The sequence below is a fragment of the Heterodontus francisci genome, chromosome 7 (assembly GCF_036365525.1).
Source record: "Heterodontus francisci isolate sHetFra1 chromosome 7, sHetFra1.hap1, whole genome shotgun sequence".
In the NCBI taxonomy this organism is placed as follows: Eukaryota; Metazoa; Chordata; class Chondrichthyes; order Heterodontiformes; family Heterodontidae; genus Heterodontus; species Heterodontus francisci.
The window spans coordinates 77,691,819-77,712,356 of NC_090377.1; the positions used below are offsets into that span (position 1 = coordinate 77,691,819).

The following is a 20,538-nucleotide window of genomic DNA, read 5'->3' on the forward strand; positions in this document are numbered from 1 at the left end:
TTGAGGTGAAGATTTAGGTGACGGGTAGTACAGTGTAGCAAGTTTTGAAATGAATTTTCAAATCTGCCATTCAACAGTATCCTTCAGATGGCCACTATTCAGTATCCCCTTATAAAATATAAAAGACATAGAATGATTTTGACAAGAATGTTTTTGGACCTGTTATAATTTAAATTAAGCTGTGTATTTCTAATGCTGAATTCTTCAAATTCTTCAGTCAATCCAGTGACTGCAAGTTTAGGAATGTACAGCATCAGAGAAGATGCTAATGGTCCATCAGGCTGATCTCAAAGTCTGAAAAATATTGTATAGAAGTCCATTTGCCATTTCAGTTGACCACTCTCCTTGCTGAACAGGCATCCAGCTTCACCTTGAATTCACCAACACAGTCAGGCTCCCTCCACTGTCTCCTGGGCAGTCTATTTCACACAACCACCAACTCTGCAACGTAATTAAATCAAATCTTCCTGTTCACCATTACTCTTTTGAGCTTCTGAGTCCTTGTCCCCTTGTGGAGTTTCTGATTGTATCAAATATATTGATCCGGAATTTGCGGGGTGTTAACGGTGAACTGTCTGAATTGGGTACCCCTCTGAATCTAACTGCAACTTCAGGATTTAGCGCAAGCGCAGATTAACACGGAAATTCTTAGTTGTGATCTGTCATTCACTGTTTCACCACAGGCTGTACAATGGACCGACTGTGACATTGTTCAGTGAGTCTGACAGAGGTTTTCTAAATGTCCCTTGCCGTTATTTTGTCATTGTTGCGCAAAGCTAACTCAGTGTTGAGTTTGAGATTGCACTGTCAAGATTGGTTGTATTTGTGCAGTTGTACAAGCGGTATTTCAAAATAAGATGCAGAAAGGAAGAAGAGTAAACAGCTGCACGTTATTAATTTTTCCACAAATTAGTAAAGTATGAACCACAGATTTAAAATTTAAAGACAAGGAAACAAAACAACTCAAAGATTCAAAAGATAAGAATGCACAAGATTTTTTAGTGACGCAGATGTTAATATAAAATAAAGGAAAACATATATGTAAGTAATACTTTAATGTTAAAAAAGTACTCCTGGAAATAAGCTCATCTTGAGTGTTCAACATTGTAAACACTGTTTTCCATTGACAGAATGGATGTGAAAAATTATAAGTTTCGCTTGATTCCACCGCCTCCCCCCAACCCCGTAACCAAAAAACAAGGACCACATCTCAATATGACAATACAGGCTTTCTCCCAATTTCTTTATTTGTGTTCGCAGCAGAATGCAGTTTCCATAGAGAAATCTGTGTTCTCTATTATCTCAAACTTACACCTTTATGCGTGCCATGAATGGGAGTAGTGTGTTGCAAGATTAACGATTATCTTTCATTGACACATTTTATGTCAGAGGTTACACAGGCTGCCCAACAGGCATTCCCGTGCTTTCCGAAAGGAATAAAATGCCTTGCTGTCAGTTTGTATCACTGAGACTGAAATTAATCAAATTTACTTCTAAAATATTTAAATATACAGAAATAAAAGACATGCAGCCAATAATTCAGAAGTAAGTATTTCACTTGCATTACTTAAACTGATTCTAAAAGCAAAATAATAATCTGTCTGAAATCTTAGTCCATTTTCGAATCTTCCAACTGAGTCTTTGAAAATCATAAAGTGAGTGGAGTTCCATTTTAGCTATTCAATTTAGAAACAATTGGCTGAAGCAAAGGAATTGCATGGGGAAAGCCAGCAGCACTTATACTTCTATAGGCAGGCTTTTGCTATGCCAAATTAAAGCACTTTCACAGCAGACATGCAGAAGTGCCTTGAATCAAGTTTAGCTTGCAGCCATATAGAGCGTGAATTGCTTATGGATGATATCTTCTAATATCTGGCTTGTATATGAAATAATATGGTCCTCAGATCCACATTGCTTTTTCTTTTAATATGTGTCTCTTGCAACCAGTGTTTCAAAGACCCAAATAGATTTCAATTAACATTTGCATGATGATGTTGAGAACTTGTTTGGCGCAGATAGGTAAACGACAGGGAATAATACTGACGTCTTTCCATGGGAGGTGGAAAGCCCTTTTTGATGAGGTCCTCTGCTACCCAGACTCCTCGCTTACCTGTACTGTATGGCATTGTGTGGGTGATTTACTGCTCTTTACATTGTGCTCAAGGTTAATGTAGCAAGTCCTTGCCTTGAGCCCTGCACATTGCAGGCAGTATCCACCACCACTTACTCTTCTGATTTTGCGACGATTAGCTCTATTTTCCAGCTCAAGCGTTCTCCCAATTAATTAAACTGGTTGCAGATTTCTCATTAAATTATTTCCAAATAACGTAAGATGATAGAATGCTGAAATTCCTACTTTTTCATCAGTCCCTGGCTGAATATTTTAGCTACAATTTGTCCATGAACTACAGCTGGTACCAAAGTTCACACAAGCAAGTCCCGGGTGCACAATGCAGTAGCACTGAAGCCCTAGGCTCCAGAGGGAAGCATTTCTAATGTGCGTAACTAACGTAGAGGAATGGAGATTAGTAGAGAAGTAAGATAGCTGCTTGCAGCACTTGCAGAAAGTTCTTTCTGCCACTGATAAATTAAGGTGGTTAGTTCATATTTGGTAGCTCTTAAAAAAAAAAAGCTAAGCATTTTACTTGCTTTCTGTGGATTGTGAATTCTTGATTTGACATATTTCTTACCTGTCCTATATTTGAGCCAAGCAACATGGTTAAACTAGTGTAAATAGTGGAATGTGCATTTTTTGTGCCGCAGGTAAATTTAAAGTGACCAACACATACGATGTGCAACAAGCATTATATGCAAAGCTTTTAATCATATAGTCGGACGATGGAATACGAGTTATAATTGTGAATCTATATTGAACTTCGGCTGAATATTGAAGGGTACTTGACATTTCGGGAGGACAGGAGGAAAGGAAAAGGAGGTGGGGTAGCTCTGTTAATAAACGATGAGATCAGTACATTAGTGAGAAATGATCTTGGTTCAGAAGATCAAGATGTACAATCAGTTTGGGTGGAGATAAGAAGCAGCAAAGGAAAGAAGTCATGAGTAGGAGTAGTTTATAGGCCCCCCTAACAGTAGCTACGAAGTAGGATAGATATACATCAAGAAATAATGGGGGCTTGCAAGAAAGGTACAGCAATAATCCTGGGCGATTTAATCTTCACATCGATTGGACAAATCAAATTGGCAAAGGTAGCCTGGAAGATGAGTTCATAGAGTGTATATGGAGCCAGTTTCTTGGAACAATACATTCTAGAACCTACCAGGGACTGGGAAAATAGGTTGTCACGGACCTGTAACTATTTTTTCTCCTCGGATTAAAAACAGTGTGGCTGGAATTTTGCACCACCCCAACCACCTCTAGGACACAAGACGGCCCCCTTCCTTCCAAACGATCACCCTTTCCTTGCCAGGGCCCAACCGATTACCCCCGGCGAGGCAACCCAAACTTACCTGCACTCCGGGCTCCATGTCCTTGGCTGGGCTGCAGTCCCAGCAGTGGCCACCGCTCCTGGTGGCACTGCTGGGACTAAGAGCTGCCGGCCCGATGATTGACCGGCAGCTCAGTGAAGCAGGACTTCCTCCCTCAAGTGGGTGGAAGTCCCGCCTCGGAACAGTTAAAGCCTGGGGACCCTTAAATGTGGGACACATTCCCAGGCTAGGCGGAAGCAGGATGACCACCAACTTTTACGTCGGTGGCCAGTTCCTGTCCGCCCGACGTAAAATCCAGCGCTGTGTGAGCGTTTAAGACTTTGTTAAAAACAGTGCACCTTTAAGGGAGAAAGTTTTGGAATTTCTGGAGACACAGTATACCAACTGCATTTTTGTTACCCTGGGCAACAGCAGGAGAGAGAGGTGTCACATGGTAATGTTTCCACTTGGCTCTGTGTGGAACTGGCAGAAACCAGCTGAAACCAGTTAGTTCTGAGAGACTTTCCAGAGAGGCGAACTGAAGAGAAAAGAAGCTGTTTCTCTCTGCAAAAATTCTACTAAGAGCTACAAGCCAAGTGAATTCCCTTAGTAAAGAAGAAAAGCCTTTTTTTCAAGACACCATTTGTTTTGCTGTGTTTATCATTCCAAGAACTGTTTAATGCTTGTTGCAGCCGAAGAGTTGAATGCCTATCTTCTGAAGGACTATTTTCATCAAATCCACAGGATGACTTTGAGTGACCTTCGATTATTTTCTCACATTAGAAGACTTTATCCATCAGGAACGTAACCTACAAAAACTTACTTATTTTATTTATTCTTAAGAGACAGCTAATTTTTAAAAACTCCACTTATAAACCGGCTATCTTAGTTTTTTTGAGTGTATGTGTGTGAATGCGGGAGTTAGGTTAAAATAAGAAGTTATAAGATCTTTACACATAGGATTATCTTAATAGTGTTTAAGATTTAATTTTTAAATAAATAGTTCATTTGTTGTTGTCTAAAGATACCTGGTTTAGTCTATTTTATTCCAGGAGTTACGAGAGTGTTTACTTTAGCTGTTTTCCGATTGGGTGTGAAAGCTTAATAATATGCTGCAACCTGTGGAGTGACGGGATTGAATTGCCAGTGTGTTGCTCCCGCCGTGGTCACAGCAAAGTTAAAAGGTAAGATGGTAGAGAAGCAGTGGCAGACATTTAAGGAGAAATTTCACAACTTCCAACAAAGGTATATTCCATTGAGGAACAAAGACTCTACCAGAAGGATGTACCATCCGTGGTTAACTAAGGAAGTTAAGGGTGGTATCAAATTGAAAGCAAGGGCATGCAATGCTGTGAAGATTAGTGGTAGGTCAGAAGATTGGGGAAAATTTTAGAAACCAGCAAAGGAAAAGAATAGCTAAAGTGAGCATTGGTCTCTTAGAGGGTGAGACTGGGGAATTAATAATGGGTAACAAGGAAATGGCAGAGGATTTAAACAAGTATTTTGTATCTGTCTTCACAGTGGAAGGCACAATAGGTATCTTGAAGAGTAGAAAATCAGGAGGCGAAAGAGAGGCAAGAACTTAGAACTATCACTAGAGAACAAGTGATGGGAATACTAATGGGACTAAAGGCTGGCAAATCCCCTGGACTGGATGGCTTGCATCCAAGAGTCTTAAAGAAAGTGGCTGCAGAGATAGTGGATGCATTGGTTGTAATCTTTAAAAATTCCCTAGATTCTGGAAAGGTCCCAGTGGATTGGAAAAACACAAATCTAACACCTCTGTTAAAGAAAGGAGGGAGACAGAAAGCAGGAAACTATAGGCCAGTCAGCCTAATGTCTTGTTGCGAAAATGCTAGAATCCATTATTAAAGAGGAAGTAGCAGGACATCTAGAAAATCACAATACAATCAGGCAGAGTCAACAAGGTTTTGTGAATGGGAAATCGTGTTTGACAAATTTATTAAGAGTTTTTTGAGGATGTATCAAGCAGGGTGGATAAAGGGAGAACAGTAGATGTAATGTATTTGGATTTCCAAAAGGCATTCGATAAGGTGCCACATAAAAGATTACTACACAAGATAAAAGCTCATGGTGTTGGGGGTGATATATTACCATGGATATTGGACTGGCGAGCTAACAGGAAACAGAATCGGAATAATTGGGTCATTTTCAGGTTAGCAAACTGTAACTAGTGTAGTGCCACAGGGATCAGTGCTGGGACCTCAACTATTTACAAATATAATATATAAATAACTTGGATGAAGGGACCAACTGTTTTGTAGTCAAATTTGCTGATCATATGAAGATAGGTAGGAAAGCAAGTTGTGAGGAGGATACAAAGAGTCTGCAAAGGGACATAGATAGGTTAAGTGAGTGGGCAAAAATTTGGCCGATGGAGTATAATGTGGGAAAATGTGAAGTTGTCCATTTTGGCAGGAAGAATAGAAAAGCAGAATATTATTTAAATGGGGAGAGAGAGACTGCAGAATGCTGTGGTTTAGCGGGACATGGGTGTCCATGTACCTGAATCACAAAAAGTCAGCATGCAGGTGCAGCAAATAAGGTGGGAAGGCAAATGGAATGTTGGCCTTAATTGCAAAGGGTATGAAGTATAAAAGTAGGGAAGTCTTACTACAGCTATACAGGGCATTAGTGAGACTGTACCTAGAGTACTGCGAACAGTTTTGGTCATCTTATTTAAGGAGGGACACACTTGCATTGGAAGCAGTTCAGAGAAGGTTCACAACACTGGTTCCTGGGATGAAGGGTTTACCTTTCAGGAAAGGTTGAGCAGGTTGGGCCTGCAGTCAGTGGAGTTTAGAAGATTGAGAAGTGATCTTATTGAATCATGTAAGATTTTGAGGGGACTTGACGGGATGGATGCTGAGAGGATGTTTCCCCTCGTGGGGGAAACTGGAACTAGGGGGCACGGTTTCAAATTAAGGGTCTCCCATTTAAGATGGAGATGCGGAGGAATTTTTTCTCTGTGGGTCATTGGTGTTTGGAATTCTCTTCCCCAGCGAGCAGTGGAGGCTGGGTCATTGAATATATTCAAGGCTGAGTTAGACAGATTTTTGATTGACAAGGGTTCTGGGGGGCAGGCTGGAAAATGGACTGACGTTCATAATCAGATGAGCTATGATATTGAATGGTGGAGCAGTCTCGAGGGGCCGAATGGCCTACTCCTGCTCTGATTTCTTATGTCCTTATTAGGAAACAAATTATATGTACTAACTGAAGAAAGTACAATTTTACTTCAAAAATTATTAAATCATTTTTTTAAAGAAATAGTGTACAGATAACTAGATGTTTAGAAAAAATCAGTAACATATTAAATAGAACTATTACATGTACCAGTTGGAAAAACCTGTATACAATCTAAGCACTTAACCTTATGGTAGGGACTACATATTTTGAAATGACACATACTGTGAAATAATTTACTATGTGTTTCATTGAGTTTTTGGGCATATTTACAGCTACCACAAGTTCACTGCACAACAGCAAACCATATTCATTTACTATTAATATTTTCTACTTGCTACTAGTAATATACCATAAGCATCATATGTATTTATTCTTTCTGACTGGTGCTAATGATTTTTTTCCTTTTATTTTGATTTTTGTATATAGTTTTCTACCTTCCAACCCCTCTATTCCCTCAGGTAAACATGCTGTCCTTGGCCAAGTCCTTTTCAGCTGCTTCATTAATGACCTTCCCTCTATCATGTCAGGAGTGGGGCTATTCACTGACTGTTCCATTGTTTGCAGCTGCATTCATAATGCCTGTGATAATGAAGCAGCCCATGCCAGCCTATTTTTAAAAATGGGCTACTTGACCCCAACCCTACTTCTACTTCTGGTTTACCTGTGTTTGGATTGAAGTGGAGGGCAAGTGAACAAGTAACCAGCTTTGGAGAGGCAGGACAGTAATTTTAATATTTAAACAAAGCTATATGGATAAGATTATAGCAGCCAGTTGGATTTAATGTTTGTGGGCCAGTTTCCAGGGCTTGGGAAACTGGCAGCCACAGGATGACGAGAGCTGCCAGATCCATCATGTCCTTGCACTTCCAACACTTCTTGTGTGCCAGCAGGAGCAGGAGTGCTTCCCTCTGACCCTCCCAAGCTAACCTGTTGTTACCTCCCTCCCCCGCTTCCACCTCCACCCCGTGCGCACGATCTGATTTATCTTGTTCCCCCACCGCTCCACCCCAACCCCAAATATTGCAGCCTTGTGACTGTGATTTGGTCACCGTAAATGATGCAAGACCTGTCATGTCCTCTTAGTCTTCAGATAATAGAAGAATAATCACTCTGGTAGACTATGTGGCTAGGCTATACTCTATGAATCAGATTTATTAAAAGTAAAAACTTATACAACAAGAAATTGGAACAACAAATTTCATTAACTTGCAACAACAGATTTCATTAGCTTGCAACATAATCCCCTCAGTTCCCAGTCAGAAAAAAACAAAGGCATTTTGTTTCACTAACTCTCCTCATCACATTGAACCTGGACCAGTGCCCGCAACTCAAACTTATGAGGTCAAATTTACCCCATAGAGTCTTTATGTGATCATTTCCATGCTGATAGAACAGGAAATACTGGTGAGTTGACCAAAGGGTGCAGAATAATTTCTCTGCCTGATCATGGAGCTGTCAATCAGAAGCATGGCTTCTGTCTAGCTGACCCCTAGTGGGTCAATGATTAGTTCTGTCTTTATAAAGAGATTGTGAAACAGTTCCAGTAGAAACCTCTGTGCATGTTTTTTGTCAAATTATCTAGTACATGCTTTGTTTTTTTAAAATTACGATGAGATATAACAATAGCAATACTAGTTGTGTGTCCCACATGCTTTAGGATGAATGTGCCAGTAAAGAAGGGCGCATATGATCCTGGTAGAGCAGTTTGTTGATGACCATGCAGGCCTGTAGATGACAATGTCTACCACAAACAGATAACCACATTTTTGGATAATTCACCAATTGATACCTCTGATTTTGCTAACCCTTCTGTCTCTCACATCTTGCCTCCATGCTGGCATGGTGTTGCAGCTCAAAGCACTTCACTTCTCCTTTCACTGAAACATATTATTGGTATCTGTGGTCAGGATTTCCCAAGAGTCAATGACCATGTTGCACTGCATCACGTGAACCTTTATTGTATCTTTGTGGCACCTTTTCCCTGCTTTCCTTTGCTATCCACCAATTCTCCATAAAGTGCATGCTTCAGTAACTGTGCATCTGAGCATTGATTATCACAGTCTCAGTACTGATTCTGTTGCATATTCCAGTACTTGGTTGTTAATGATCATGTCCTGCCAGCTTATACAAAAGGATCATGAGAAATCAAACAAATATCCCAGTTATAATTGTAAGTAAAATTGCGCAGCCTACTTCTTTGATTTTACCTGCTGATATGCAAACAAATGCTCTTGGAGAAGAAAGATGGAGTTTCTAGTACTGCAGTGTGGAAGCAAAAAAAATCTACTTCCTACTCTTTAGAGACAGAAAATTGACATTGCATTAATCTTAATATAATGCAAATATCCTGAGAATTCCATGTTGGCAGTTTAGCACAGGACCCCAGTCTTAGTGTGCCACCCTGGGCCAATGCAGTCAGCTAGGTGGCTGGCAGCACAAATACACCACAGCTCAGACAGTGCTCTTCATAGCAGCAGCAGTGAGCAACCTGGTGACACAATTATAAAGTTTACCTCAGGCTAAGTTACTTTGCTTTCATATAGTGCATAAAATGGTTGGTGGAATCATTTGAAACATGGTTGAAGGTTGGCAGCATTGCAAACTGAGGCAAAGTGCCAGCAAATTGTTTGTCTCTAACATTATGCTCCTCTAAGTCTTTGGGGAGGCACTCTCAACATGTGTGCCAAGCAAAATAATTATGAATTGCTGTGTGTCAAACCTGTAAATTTCTGTTACTTTACTTCACAGTCAGATTTTCCTTTTTCTAGCTTGAACCAGTTTAGAATTGCATTAGAATTGATGAGGAAAAGATGTAGCACTTGTAACTCTGATACTTGTGTATAATTCTCAGTATTTTTGATGGAAAAATATTATTGGCACCATTTCTATGATTGTAAAGCTAAGTAAACAGAAAGCTGCATTTAGAGTAAAATAGGACCTTGATAGCCTAATGAAATATGTGCTGCTGTTTGTATTGTGCTATAAAAATAAGATCAAACAAAATTCATGAGTCATCCTCTCCCCACTTCCTCCCCCCCCCCCATCCCTGTTGCTGAAAAGATTTTTTTGAGATCATTGGATTATTTTGACTAATCAGTTCATTTAATTTAAAAATATATTATTTATGGTTTACATCTTTAAATTTAAGCCACTAATATCATAAGAATTAAGTGTACACATTTAACACAACCCTCATTACTGGAATATTTTCAGGTCTTATTTATATATGTCTATATGGTGGGGAATGGGAGAAATCCTATCTTGATATTTTGGATCATTTTTCAGTTGGACGAACTCCAGCTCTGCTGACTAAAGTTGTGTTTACCCTTTTATTTGTCTAAATTGCATTGTGATAATTGGTTTGATATAATCTATATTTTTGAAATGTTAGTTTCACAACAAAATATTGCTGTGTTTCAGGCATTTCTGCGGATGTGCAATCTGCCAGTCCAGGTGGTTTGTAGGGCAAATGCAGAGTACATGTCCCCATCTGGTAAGTCTGGAGCTGAATTAAATTCCTGGAGGGGTTGTTTTGTGATTCCATGGCAACATATCTAATCCAGTAACCTATAAACAGCACTGTACTGGTCATGAGCTATTTTTTTTACATATATTTTTGCATTACCCCGTCTTCATTCTCAGCCTTGCTTATTTGAGGAATAATTGACTAAAGGTTGCAGTTTGGGAATTTTCATTGAGGTGTGTGTAAACTAGGATTGTCTGTGATGATATGACCTTGTATGCAAAGTAGCACATTACATAGATTACATACAATGTAACTGTTCAAACATATGACCATAAATGCTCTGCATACCAACCACACACTTTTTTAATTAAGCAAATTAGTAACTATGTTTTTCAGTAGAATTCACTTATACCTTTATCTATACTGTCCTAAGTAAAGAAAAAGATTTAGATGGTGGATAGACTCAAAATTCCTGAGACTGACATTTGGATCTTAGTGTCTATTTGATGCTCTTGGCCTTTATTGGGGTTTCCTTTGTGCCTGAACACACATGAATAAAAGCTTGGAGATCACTATGTTCAAAGAGACCTGCAATTCTTTTGTGATGCACTTATCGTATGGATGCAGATGAGGCTTTTGTTCATGCATTTCACCTCATCTATTACCCTAAGGCTGCTTGTGAAGGCAATGAAGAATGAATCTATTCAAAAGAACCACGACAGAGCCTGCTGTTAGTGTGAACTGTATATGAACTGACCTTAACAGCAGTTTTTGTGCATTTGGGTAAAACAGTTTTCTGTATCTTTTGCTTTTCAAGATATGAAACAAAACATAATTTGTGTATGTTTGTGCAAAAGCTTTACTGACAGTTCTGTTAAGCTTCATTAAAATGAAATGCTGAAGATGTTACTAAACATTTACTGCTGAGAGCTATCAAGAGAAAATATGTATTTTATTGGAGTGCACCTATAATTCCATAGCAGCAGGTGTTGAGAAAAGGAAGAGAAAATTGGAGGAAGAAGTCACCCTAACCATACCTCCTAGCAGTTGGTTATTGAACAGCAATGGGTAGAGACCTAAGAGCAATCAGCTGCCCTCCCCCTTCAACAGGGGAATACTACATTGCTCAAGAGGCCCTAAAAGGGTGACTGAGAACATTAGACTAATTCTTTGGAAATTACTTCGGGCAGTGTGTCATTTGGCATTAAATGTTTTAACAATTTTTAAATCTGTTTTGACTACACACTTGCATTTTAAGCCACAGTTATTTCAGTGACACTACAAGTTTACCGTGAGTACTGATATCAGTGGCTTTGGATACAAACTAAAGAATTAATGTGAATATAGATTTCATAAATGCACTGAGAAAGGGTGGCATTGTTGTGGTAGTAAGCTATTTCATAGCTCATTGGGTCCCTAACAATATATTATAATCCCAGCTGGCTATCTGAGAAGGATTTTATTTTTCTCCTGCTCCCTTCCCCAACCTCTGAAGGAGAATATAAAGACAAGGTGATTTGCTGTCACTAATCTTTACCAACTTTTTGAAGAACATCCTTGACAGAGCCCTTGGAATAGCCCAACTACCTGTCTTCACGATTGGGCAGTGGCATCTTCTATACGAAGATATTAAAGAATTTGAATGAGTACAAATGATTCCCCAGTTGCCTATTGGGGGGTGCACATTATCTTGTGTACTACTGGCCTGGACAACGTATGTCATCCAAGAGCGACGTCTCAATTCATTCCATCTTCGCTGCCTCCGGAGAATACTTGGCATCAGGTGGCAGGACCGTATCTCCAACACCGAAGTCCTCGAGGTAGCCAACATCTCCAGCTTATACACACTACTGAGTCAGCGGCGCTTGAGATGGCTTGGCCATGTGAGCCGCATGGAAGATGGCAGGATCCCCAAAGACACATTGTACAGCGAGCTCGCCACTGGTATCAGACCCACCGGCCGTCCATGTCTCCACTTTAAAGACGTCTGCAAACGCGACATGAAGTCCTGTGACATTGATCACAAGTCGTGGGAGTCAATTGCCAGTGTTTGCCAGAGCTGGCGGGCAGCCATAAAGGCGGGGCTAAAGTGTGGCGAGTCGAAGAGACTTAGCAGTTGGCAGGAAAAAAGACAAAAGCGCAAGGGGAGAGCCAACTGTGTAACAGCCCCGACAAACTATTTCTTCTGCAGCACCTGTGGAAGAGTCTGTCACTCTAGAATTGGCCATTATAGCCACTCCAGGCGCTGCTCCACAAACCACTGACCACTCCAGGCGCTTACCCATTGTCTCTCGAGATAAGGAGGCCAAAGAGAAGAGAAAAAGAGACCGAGCCATAGTGACCAGGAAGACCCCAGGTTTTATTTGTGTTGAGTTAGCTTATCTTAGCTAGGTACAATGCAATAGTACAGTTGTCCATAATGCAATACATAATACAATTGGCTGTAAGGCGGGACAAAAACAGCCAGGTTCCTACTCCTAATCCCTGTCCATTGATTCCCTGCATCTTTGGTTTGCAGATAGGGACAGGAACTAGGATTTAGAGGAATGGAGGGGTAAAGTTGGAAAAAGTGTGTGAAACAAAGTTGCTGGACATAGAAGAGCAAGTGAGATGCCAGAATTTAAAAAAAAAAAAAATGGATTTGAAATTTCTCTGAAGGCTGTTCAAGAGAAATGAATGATTAAAATAAATGAAACATTTATCCATGTCTTTGTCCTCTCCAGACTCTCATATTCTAATATTCTGCTGGCTGGCCACCCATCTTCCATTTCCATTAACTTCAGTTCATCCAAAGATCTGCTTTCTGTATCTTAATCCATTCACCGATCACCCCTGTTCCGGCAGACCTATGTTGACTTCTGGCCCTCCAATGCCTCAAATTTAAAATTCTCATCATCTCATGAGATCCTTAAAGGATCTCATAATTCTTCATGGCCTAGGCCCTTCCTGTAATGTCTTCTGGCTTTACAAACCCATACTCAAACCCTCCTTTTCTGTGACTACTTCCATCTGTGTCATCAACTGCCGACTTCATACTCCGGAATTCCCTCCCTCTGCACTTTCCTACCCCCCTTTAAGATGTTCCTTAAAACACACCGTTGTTCATCCCTCCTAGTATCACCACCTTTGACACAGTGTCCATTTTTTGGTCATGCCTCCACAAAGAACTTTGGAACATTTTTCTATATTAAAGGAATTTGATATTATATATTTGATATATCTACAGCAATTTGTTGCTGTAGATTAATGACTCTGCCAAAACAGCATCCACACACTAATTCTCTGTAAATACGTTATCCAATGTGTTATAAAATGTGAGAATTAATCCCTCCCAAATATGTATGCATGTGTGACTCATTTTTGAGTGAAAAGGGGCTTTCAGCCAGTCATAAATGGAAAATTTGTGTTAGGTTCATCAGCTAGGAGCAGTCAGCTTTTTAGATATCTGTTCACACCACTTGCATGGTGCCTGAAAAGCTGGCTGGTAAACGCAGAGTTGGAGACTCCAACCACTCCATCCACTGTGGAGAAGCAACATTGTTCCTCCTCTTTCATACTCTGGTCATCATTCTCACTAGTGTTCAATGCCTCGCCCAGTGAATACTTTTAGAATTGTAGAATCATACAGAAGAACATAATTTTGCCTTTCATGCTAATGCTGGCTATTTGAAAGACCTATTCAGTTGGTCCCATAGCCCTGTTTTTTTCCTATAACCCTGAAAAGTTATCCTTTTCAAGTCTATATCCACTTCCTTTTGAAAGTTACTGCTTATACTGTTTCCACCATCCTTTCGGGGATAGTGCATTTCAGATCATAACCACCTGCTGACCAATTATCTTAAATAAGAACATAAGAGGTACAAGCAGGAGTAGACCATGCAGCCCCTCGAGTCTGCTCCACCATTCATTACGATTATGGCTGATCTTCTGCTTCAATTCTACTTTTCCACCTGCTCCCCACATCCCTTGATTCTCTGTGAGACCAAAAATCTGTCTTTCTCAGCCTTAAATATACTCAACGATGAAGCATCCACAACCTTCTGGGATGGAGAATTCCAAAGATTCAAAACTCTCTGAGTGAAGAAATTTCTCCTCATTTCAATCCTAAATGATGACCCCTTATCGTGAGGCTGTGTCCCTGTGTTCCAGATTCCCCAACCTCAGTGTCTACCCTGTCAAGCCCCTTCAAAGGATCATCTTTCATTCTTCTAAACTCCACAGAGAATAGATCCAATTTACTCAGCCTCTAATCCCAGGAACCAATCTAGTGATCCTTCGCTGTACCTCTTCCAATGCAACAATATCCTTGCTTTAATATGGAGACCAAAACTGCGCACTGTACTCCAGGTGTGATCTCACTAAAGCCCTATACAATTGTAGCAAGACTTCCTTTTTCTTGTACTCCAGTCCTCTGGCAATAAAGGCCAACGTTTTGTTTTATTCATTCAGGGGATGTGGGTGCCGCTGACTAGGCCGACATTTATTGCCCATCCCTAATTGCCCTTGAAAAGGTGGTGGTGAGCTGCCTTCTTGAACTGCTGCAGTAGTTGGGGTGTAGGTTCACCAACAGTGCTGTTGGGAAGCGAGTTCCAGGATATTGACCCAGCGACAGTGAAGGAACGGCGATATAACTCCAAGTCAGGATGGTGTTTGGCTTGGAGGGGATCTTGCAGGTGGTGGTGTTCCCATGCATCTGCTGCAGTTATCCTTCTAGGTGGTAGAGATTGCAGGTTTGGAAGGTGCTGTCTAAGGAGCCTTGGTGCGTTGCTGCAGTGCATCTTGTAGATGTTACATACTGTTGCCACTGTGCATCGGTGGTAGAGGGAATGAATGTTGAAGGTGGTGGATCGGGTGCCAATCAAGTGGGCTGCTTTGTCCTGGATGGAGCGAGCTTCTTGAGTGGTGTTGGAGCTGCACCCATCCAGGCAGATGGAGAGTATTCCATCACACTCTAGTGGACAGGCATTGGGGAGACAGGAGGTGAGTTACTCACCGCAGAATTCCCAGCCTCTGACCTGCTCTTGTAGCCACAGATTGATGTGGCTGGTTCAGTTCAGTTTCTGGTCAATGGTGACCCCCAAGATGTTGATAGTGGGTGATTCAGCGATGGTAATGCCATTGAACATGAAAGGCATATGGTTAGATTCTCTCTTGTTTGAGATGGTCATTGCCTGGCACTTGTGTGGCATGAATGTTACTTGCTACTTATCAGCCCAAGTCTGGATGTTGTCCAGGTCTTGCTGCATATGGCCGCTGACTGCTTCGGGATCTGAGGAGTCGTGAATGGTGCTGAACATTGTGCAATCATCAGCAAACATCCCCACTCTGACCTTATAGTGGAGGGAAGGTCATTGATGAAGCAGTTGAAGATGGTTGGGCCTAGGACACTATCCTGAGGAACTCCTGCTGTGATGTCCTGGGACTGAAATGATTGCCCTCCAAAACCACAACCATTTGGTTCTCGTTATGACTCCAACCAGCGGAGAGTTTTCCCCTGATTCCCATTGACTCCAGTTTTGCTTGGGCTCCTTGATGCCGTACTCGTTCAAATGCTGCCTTGCTTTCACTGTACCTCTGGAGTTCAGCTCTTTTGTCCATGATTGGACCAATGCTGTAATGTGATCAGGAGCTGAGTGACCCTGGCGGAACGCAAACTGAGCATCAGTGAGCAGGTTATTGCTGAGCAAGTACAAACATACGATACGAACATATGAATTAGGAGCAGGAGTAGGCCATTCGGCCCCTCGAGCCTGCTACACCATTCAATAAGTTCATAGCTAAACTGATTTCTCCACATTACCACCTACCCCAATAACCTTTCACCCCCCCCCCCCCCCCCCCCACCTTGCTTATCAAGAATCTATCAACCATATTCAAAGACTCTGCCTTTTGAGGAAGAGAGTTCCAAAGACTCAAGACCCTCTGATAGAAAAAAATTCTCCTCATCTCTATCTTAAAATGCAATGCCTTATTTTTAAACAGTGACTCCTGGTTCGAGATTCTCCCACAAGGGGAAACATCCTTTCCCCATCCACCCTGTCAAGACCCCTCAGGATCTTATATGTTTCAATCAAGTCGCCTCTTACTTTTCTAAATTCCAGCAGATACAAGCCTAGCCTGTCTAATCTTTCCTCAAAAGATAGCCCGGCCATTCCAGGTATCAGTCTAGTAAACCTTCTTTGAACTGCTTCCAATGCATTTACATCCTTCCTTAAATAAGGAGACCAATACTGCACACAGTACTCCAGATGTGGTCTCTCCAATACCCTGTATAGCTGAAGCATAACCTCCCTAATTTTGTATTCAATTCCCCTTGCGATAAATGATAACATTCTATTAGCTTTCCTAATTATGTGCTGTACCTGCATACTAACCTTCTGCGATTCATGCACTAGGACACCCAGATCCCTCTGCATCTCAGAGCTCCGCAATCATTTAGATAATATGCTTCTTTGTTGTTCTTCCTGCCAAAATGGACAACTTTGCATTTTCCAACATTATACTGCATCTGCCAGATTTTTGCCCACTCACTTAATCTATCGATATCCCTTTGTAGCCTCCTTATGTCCTCTTCATAATCTACTTTCCTACCTATCTTTGTGTAATCAAATTTAGCAACCATGCCTTTTGGTCTCTTCATTTAAGTCATTTATATAAATTGTATAAAGTTGAGGCCCCAGCACAGATCCCTGTGGCACACCACTTGTTACATCCTGCCAACCAGAAAATGACCCATTTATGCCTACTCTCTGTTTCCTGTTAGCTAGCCAATCTTCTATCCATGCCAATATGTTACCCCTACACCATGAGCTTTTATTTTCTGCAATAACCTTTGATGTGGCACCTTATCAACTGCCTTCTGGAAATCTAAGTACAATACATCCACTGGTTCCCCTTCATCCACAGCACATGTAACTCCCTCAAAGAACGGCAATAAATTGGTTGAACATGGTTTCCCTTTCACAAAACCATATTGACTCTACCTGATTGCCTTCAACCTTTGTAAGTGCCCTGCTATTATGTCTTTAATAATAGCTTCTAACATTTTCCCCAAGACAGATGTAAAGCTAACTGGCCTGTAGTTTCCTGCTTTCTGTCTCCCTTTTTGAATAAAGGTGTTACATTCACTATTTTCCAGTCGAGTGGAACCTTCCCTGAATCTAGGGAATTTTGGAAAATTAAAACTAACGCATCAACTATCTCACTCGCCACTTCTTTTAAGACTCTACGATGAAGTCCATCAGGACCCGGGGACTTGTCAGCCCGCAGCTCCAACAATTTGTTCAGTACCACTTCCCTGGTGATTGTAATTTTCTTGAGTTCTTCCCGCCTTTCCATTTCCTGACTTACAGCTCATTCTGGGATGTTGCTTGTATCCTCTATGGTGAAGACCGATGCAAAATACCTGTTCAATTCATCTGCCATCTCCTTATTATCCATTATTAATTCCCTAGACCCACTTTCTATAGGACCAACGTTCATTTTGTTAACATTTAAAAAAAAATCTATAGAAACTCTTATTATTTATCTTTATATTTCTAGCTAACTTTCTCTCGTACTCTAATTTTATCTTCCTTGTCAGTCTTTGCTGTTTTTTACATTCTGTCCAATCTTCTGACCTGCCACCCATCTTTGTGCAACGATATGCTTTTTCTTTAAGTTTGGTACTATCTTTAACTGTTTTAGTTAACCACGGATGGAAGGTTCCCCACCCCCCCCTTGGAATTTTTCTTTCTCATTAGAATGCGTCTTTTCTGTGTGTTCTGAAATATCCCCTTAAATGTCTGCCACTGCCTCTCTACTGACTATCCCTTAACCTATTTGCCAGTTTACTTTAGCTAGCTCTGCTTTCATGCCCTCATAATTGCCCTTGTTTAAGTGCCTCTTGATAGCACTGTTGACGACCCCTTCCAGCACTTTTCTGATGATCAGGAGTACACTGATGGAGCGGTAATTGGCCGGGTTGGATTTGTCCTGCTTTTTGTGCATAGGACATAACTGGGCAATTTTCCACATTGCTGGGTGGGTGCCAGTGTTGTAGCTGTACTGGAACAGCTTGGCTAGGGGCCAAGTTCTGGAGCACAAGTCTTCAGTACTATTGCCAAAATGTTGTCAAGGCCCATAGCCATTTCAATATCCAGTGTCTTCAGTCGTTTCTTGATATCACATGGAGTGAATCGGATTGGCTGAAGACTGGCATCTGTGATGCTGGGGACCTCAGGAGGAGGCCGAGATGGATCATCCACTCGGCAATTCTGGCTGAAGGTGGATGCAAATGCTTCAGCCTTGTCTTTTGCACTGATGTGCTGGGAGCCCTCATCGTTGAGGATGGGGATGTTTGTGGAGCCTCCTCCTCCTGTCAGTTGTTTAATTGTTCTCCACCATTCATGACTGAATGTGGCAGGACTGCAGATCTTAGATCTGATCTGTTGGTTGTGGGATCACTTAGCCCTTTCTGTTGCCTGCTGCTTCCGCTGTTTGACATACAAGTAGTCCTGTGTTGTAGCTTCAGCAGGTTGACATTTCATTTTTAAGTATGCCTGGTGTTGCTGCTGGTATGCCCTCCTGCACTATCATTGAACCAGGGTCGGTCCCCCGGCTTGATGGTAATAGTAGAGTGGTGGTATGCCAGGCCATGAGGTTACAGAGTGTGGTTGAATACAATTCTGCTGCTGCTGATGGCCCACAGCACCTCATGGATGCCCAGTTTTGAGCTGTTAGATCTGTTCGAAATCTATCCCATTTAGCACAGTGGTAGTGCCACACAACACGATGGTGGCTACCCTCAGTGTGAAGACAGGACAACTTCTCTACAAGGACTACAAGGTGGTCACTGCTACCAATACTGTCATGGACAGATGCACCTGCGACAGGTAGATTGATGAGGATGAGGTCAAGTAGGTTTTTGCCTCTTGTTGGTTCCCTCACCACCTGCCGCAGACCTAGTCTAGCAGCTATGTCCTTTAGGACTCGGCCAGCTTGGTCAGTAGTGGTGCTACCGAGCTACTGTTGGTGATGGTGATGGACATTGAAGTCCCCCACCCAGAGTACACTTTATGCCCTTGCTACCCTCAGTGCTTCTTCCATTTGGTGTTCAACATGGAGAATCACTGATTCATCAACTGAGGTTGGGGGTGGATGGGGGGGGGAGGGTGTGTGCAGTGTGGTGGCGTAGGTGGCAATCAGCAGAAGGTTTCCTTGCCCATGTTTGACCTGATGCCATGAGACTTCATGTGATCGAAGTCAATGTTGAAGACTCCCAGGGCAACTCCCTCCCGATTGTATACCGCTGTGCCGCCACCTCTGGTGGATCTGTCCTGCCAGTGGGTCAGGACATACCCAGGGTTGGTGATGGTGGTGTCGCGACATAGTCTGCAAGGCATGTTTCCGTGAGTATGTCTGTATCAGGCTGTTGCTTGACTAGTCTGTGGGACAGCTGTCCCAATTTTGGCGCAAGCCCCCAGATGTTAGTGGGGAGGACTTTGCAGAGTCGACAGGGCTGGGTTTACCGTTGTCGTTTCCGGTGCTTAGGTCATGCCGAGTGGTCCGTCCGGTTTCCTTCCTATTCTTAGAGTTTGTAGTGGTTTGATACAACTCAGTAGCTTGGTAGGCCATTTCAGAGGGCAGTTAGGAGGCAACCACATTGCTGTGGGTCTGGAGTCACACATAGGCCAGACCAGGTAAGGATTGCAGATCTCCTTTCCAGATTGGTTTTTACAACAATCGGCATTGGTTTCATGATCACCAGTAGTGTAGCTTTTTGTTAAAATTCCCGGGGCTCTGGGTTACTAGTCTAGTGACATTACCACTACACCACTATCTCCCCCCAACCCCCCCCCCCCCCCCCACCCCCTGTCATTTGCCTTCCTAATTGCTTGCTGTATCTGCATGCTAACTTTCTGTGTTGCATGTGCAAGTGCACCCAAGTCTCTCTGAACATTTTTTTCCCCCCCAAGTCTCTCTGAACATCAGCATTTAGAAGTTTCACACCTTTTTAAAAATATTCTGCTTTTCTATTACTATCAAAGTGAATAACCTCACAGTTACCTCATTATACTGCATCTGTCACCCTGTTGTCCACTCACTTAACCTGTCCATATCTCGTTGCAGCCTCTTTGTGTCTTGCTCACAGCATACATTCCTTCCTTACTTTGTATCATCAGCAAACGCGGATATGTTCCTCTCGGTCTCTTCACCTAAGTTATTAATATAATTTGTAAATAACTGAGGCTCCAGCGCTTGCGGCACTTCCATATATTGTAGACATGGCACACCACCTGTTCTCCATGTCTATCTAACCTTATTTATTTATTTGATTAGTTAACTATTAATTTAGTAAAATAATAGCAAGTTACAGTCTCCCACCTTCGAATAAAACAAAAACACTCACCAGCTACTGGAGGTAAAACAAAAGGAATAAAAAGTAGCACCTCCCG

At 41.8% G+C, this 20,538-nt stretch overlaps 1 protein-coding gene across 1 annotated transcript in view; it reads left to right on the forward strand.

Annotated features, from left to right (window-relative positions):
* The window catches only part of mtx2 (metaxin 2), a 105,305-nt gene that overhangs the window by 44,721 nt on the left and 40,046 nt on the right, over positions 1-20,538 (forward strand). The window contains exon 4 of the mRNA XM_068035488.1: positions 10,057-10,129. Coding sequence (XP_067891589.1) covers positions 10,057-10,129 — 73 coding nt within the window. The remainder of the gene's footprint in view (positions 1-10,056; positions 10,130-20,538) is intronic.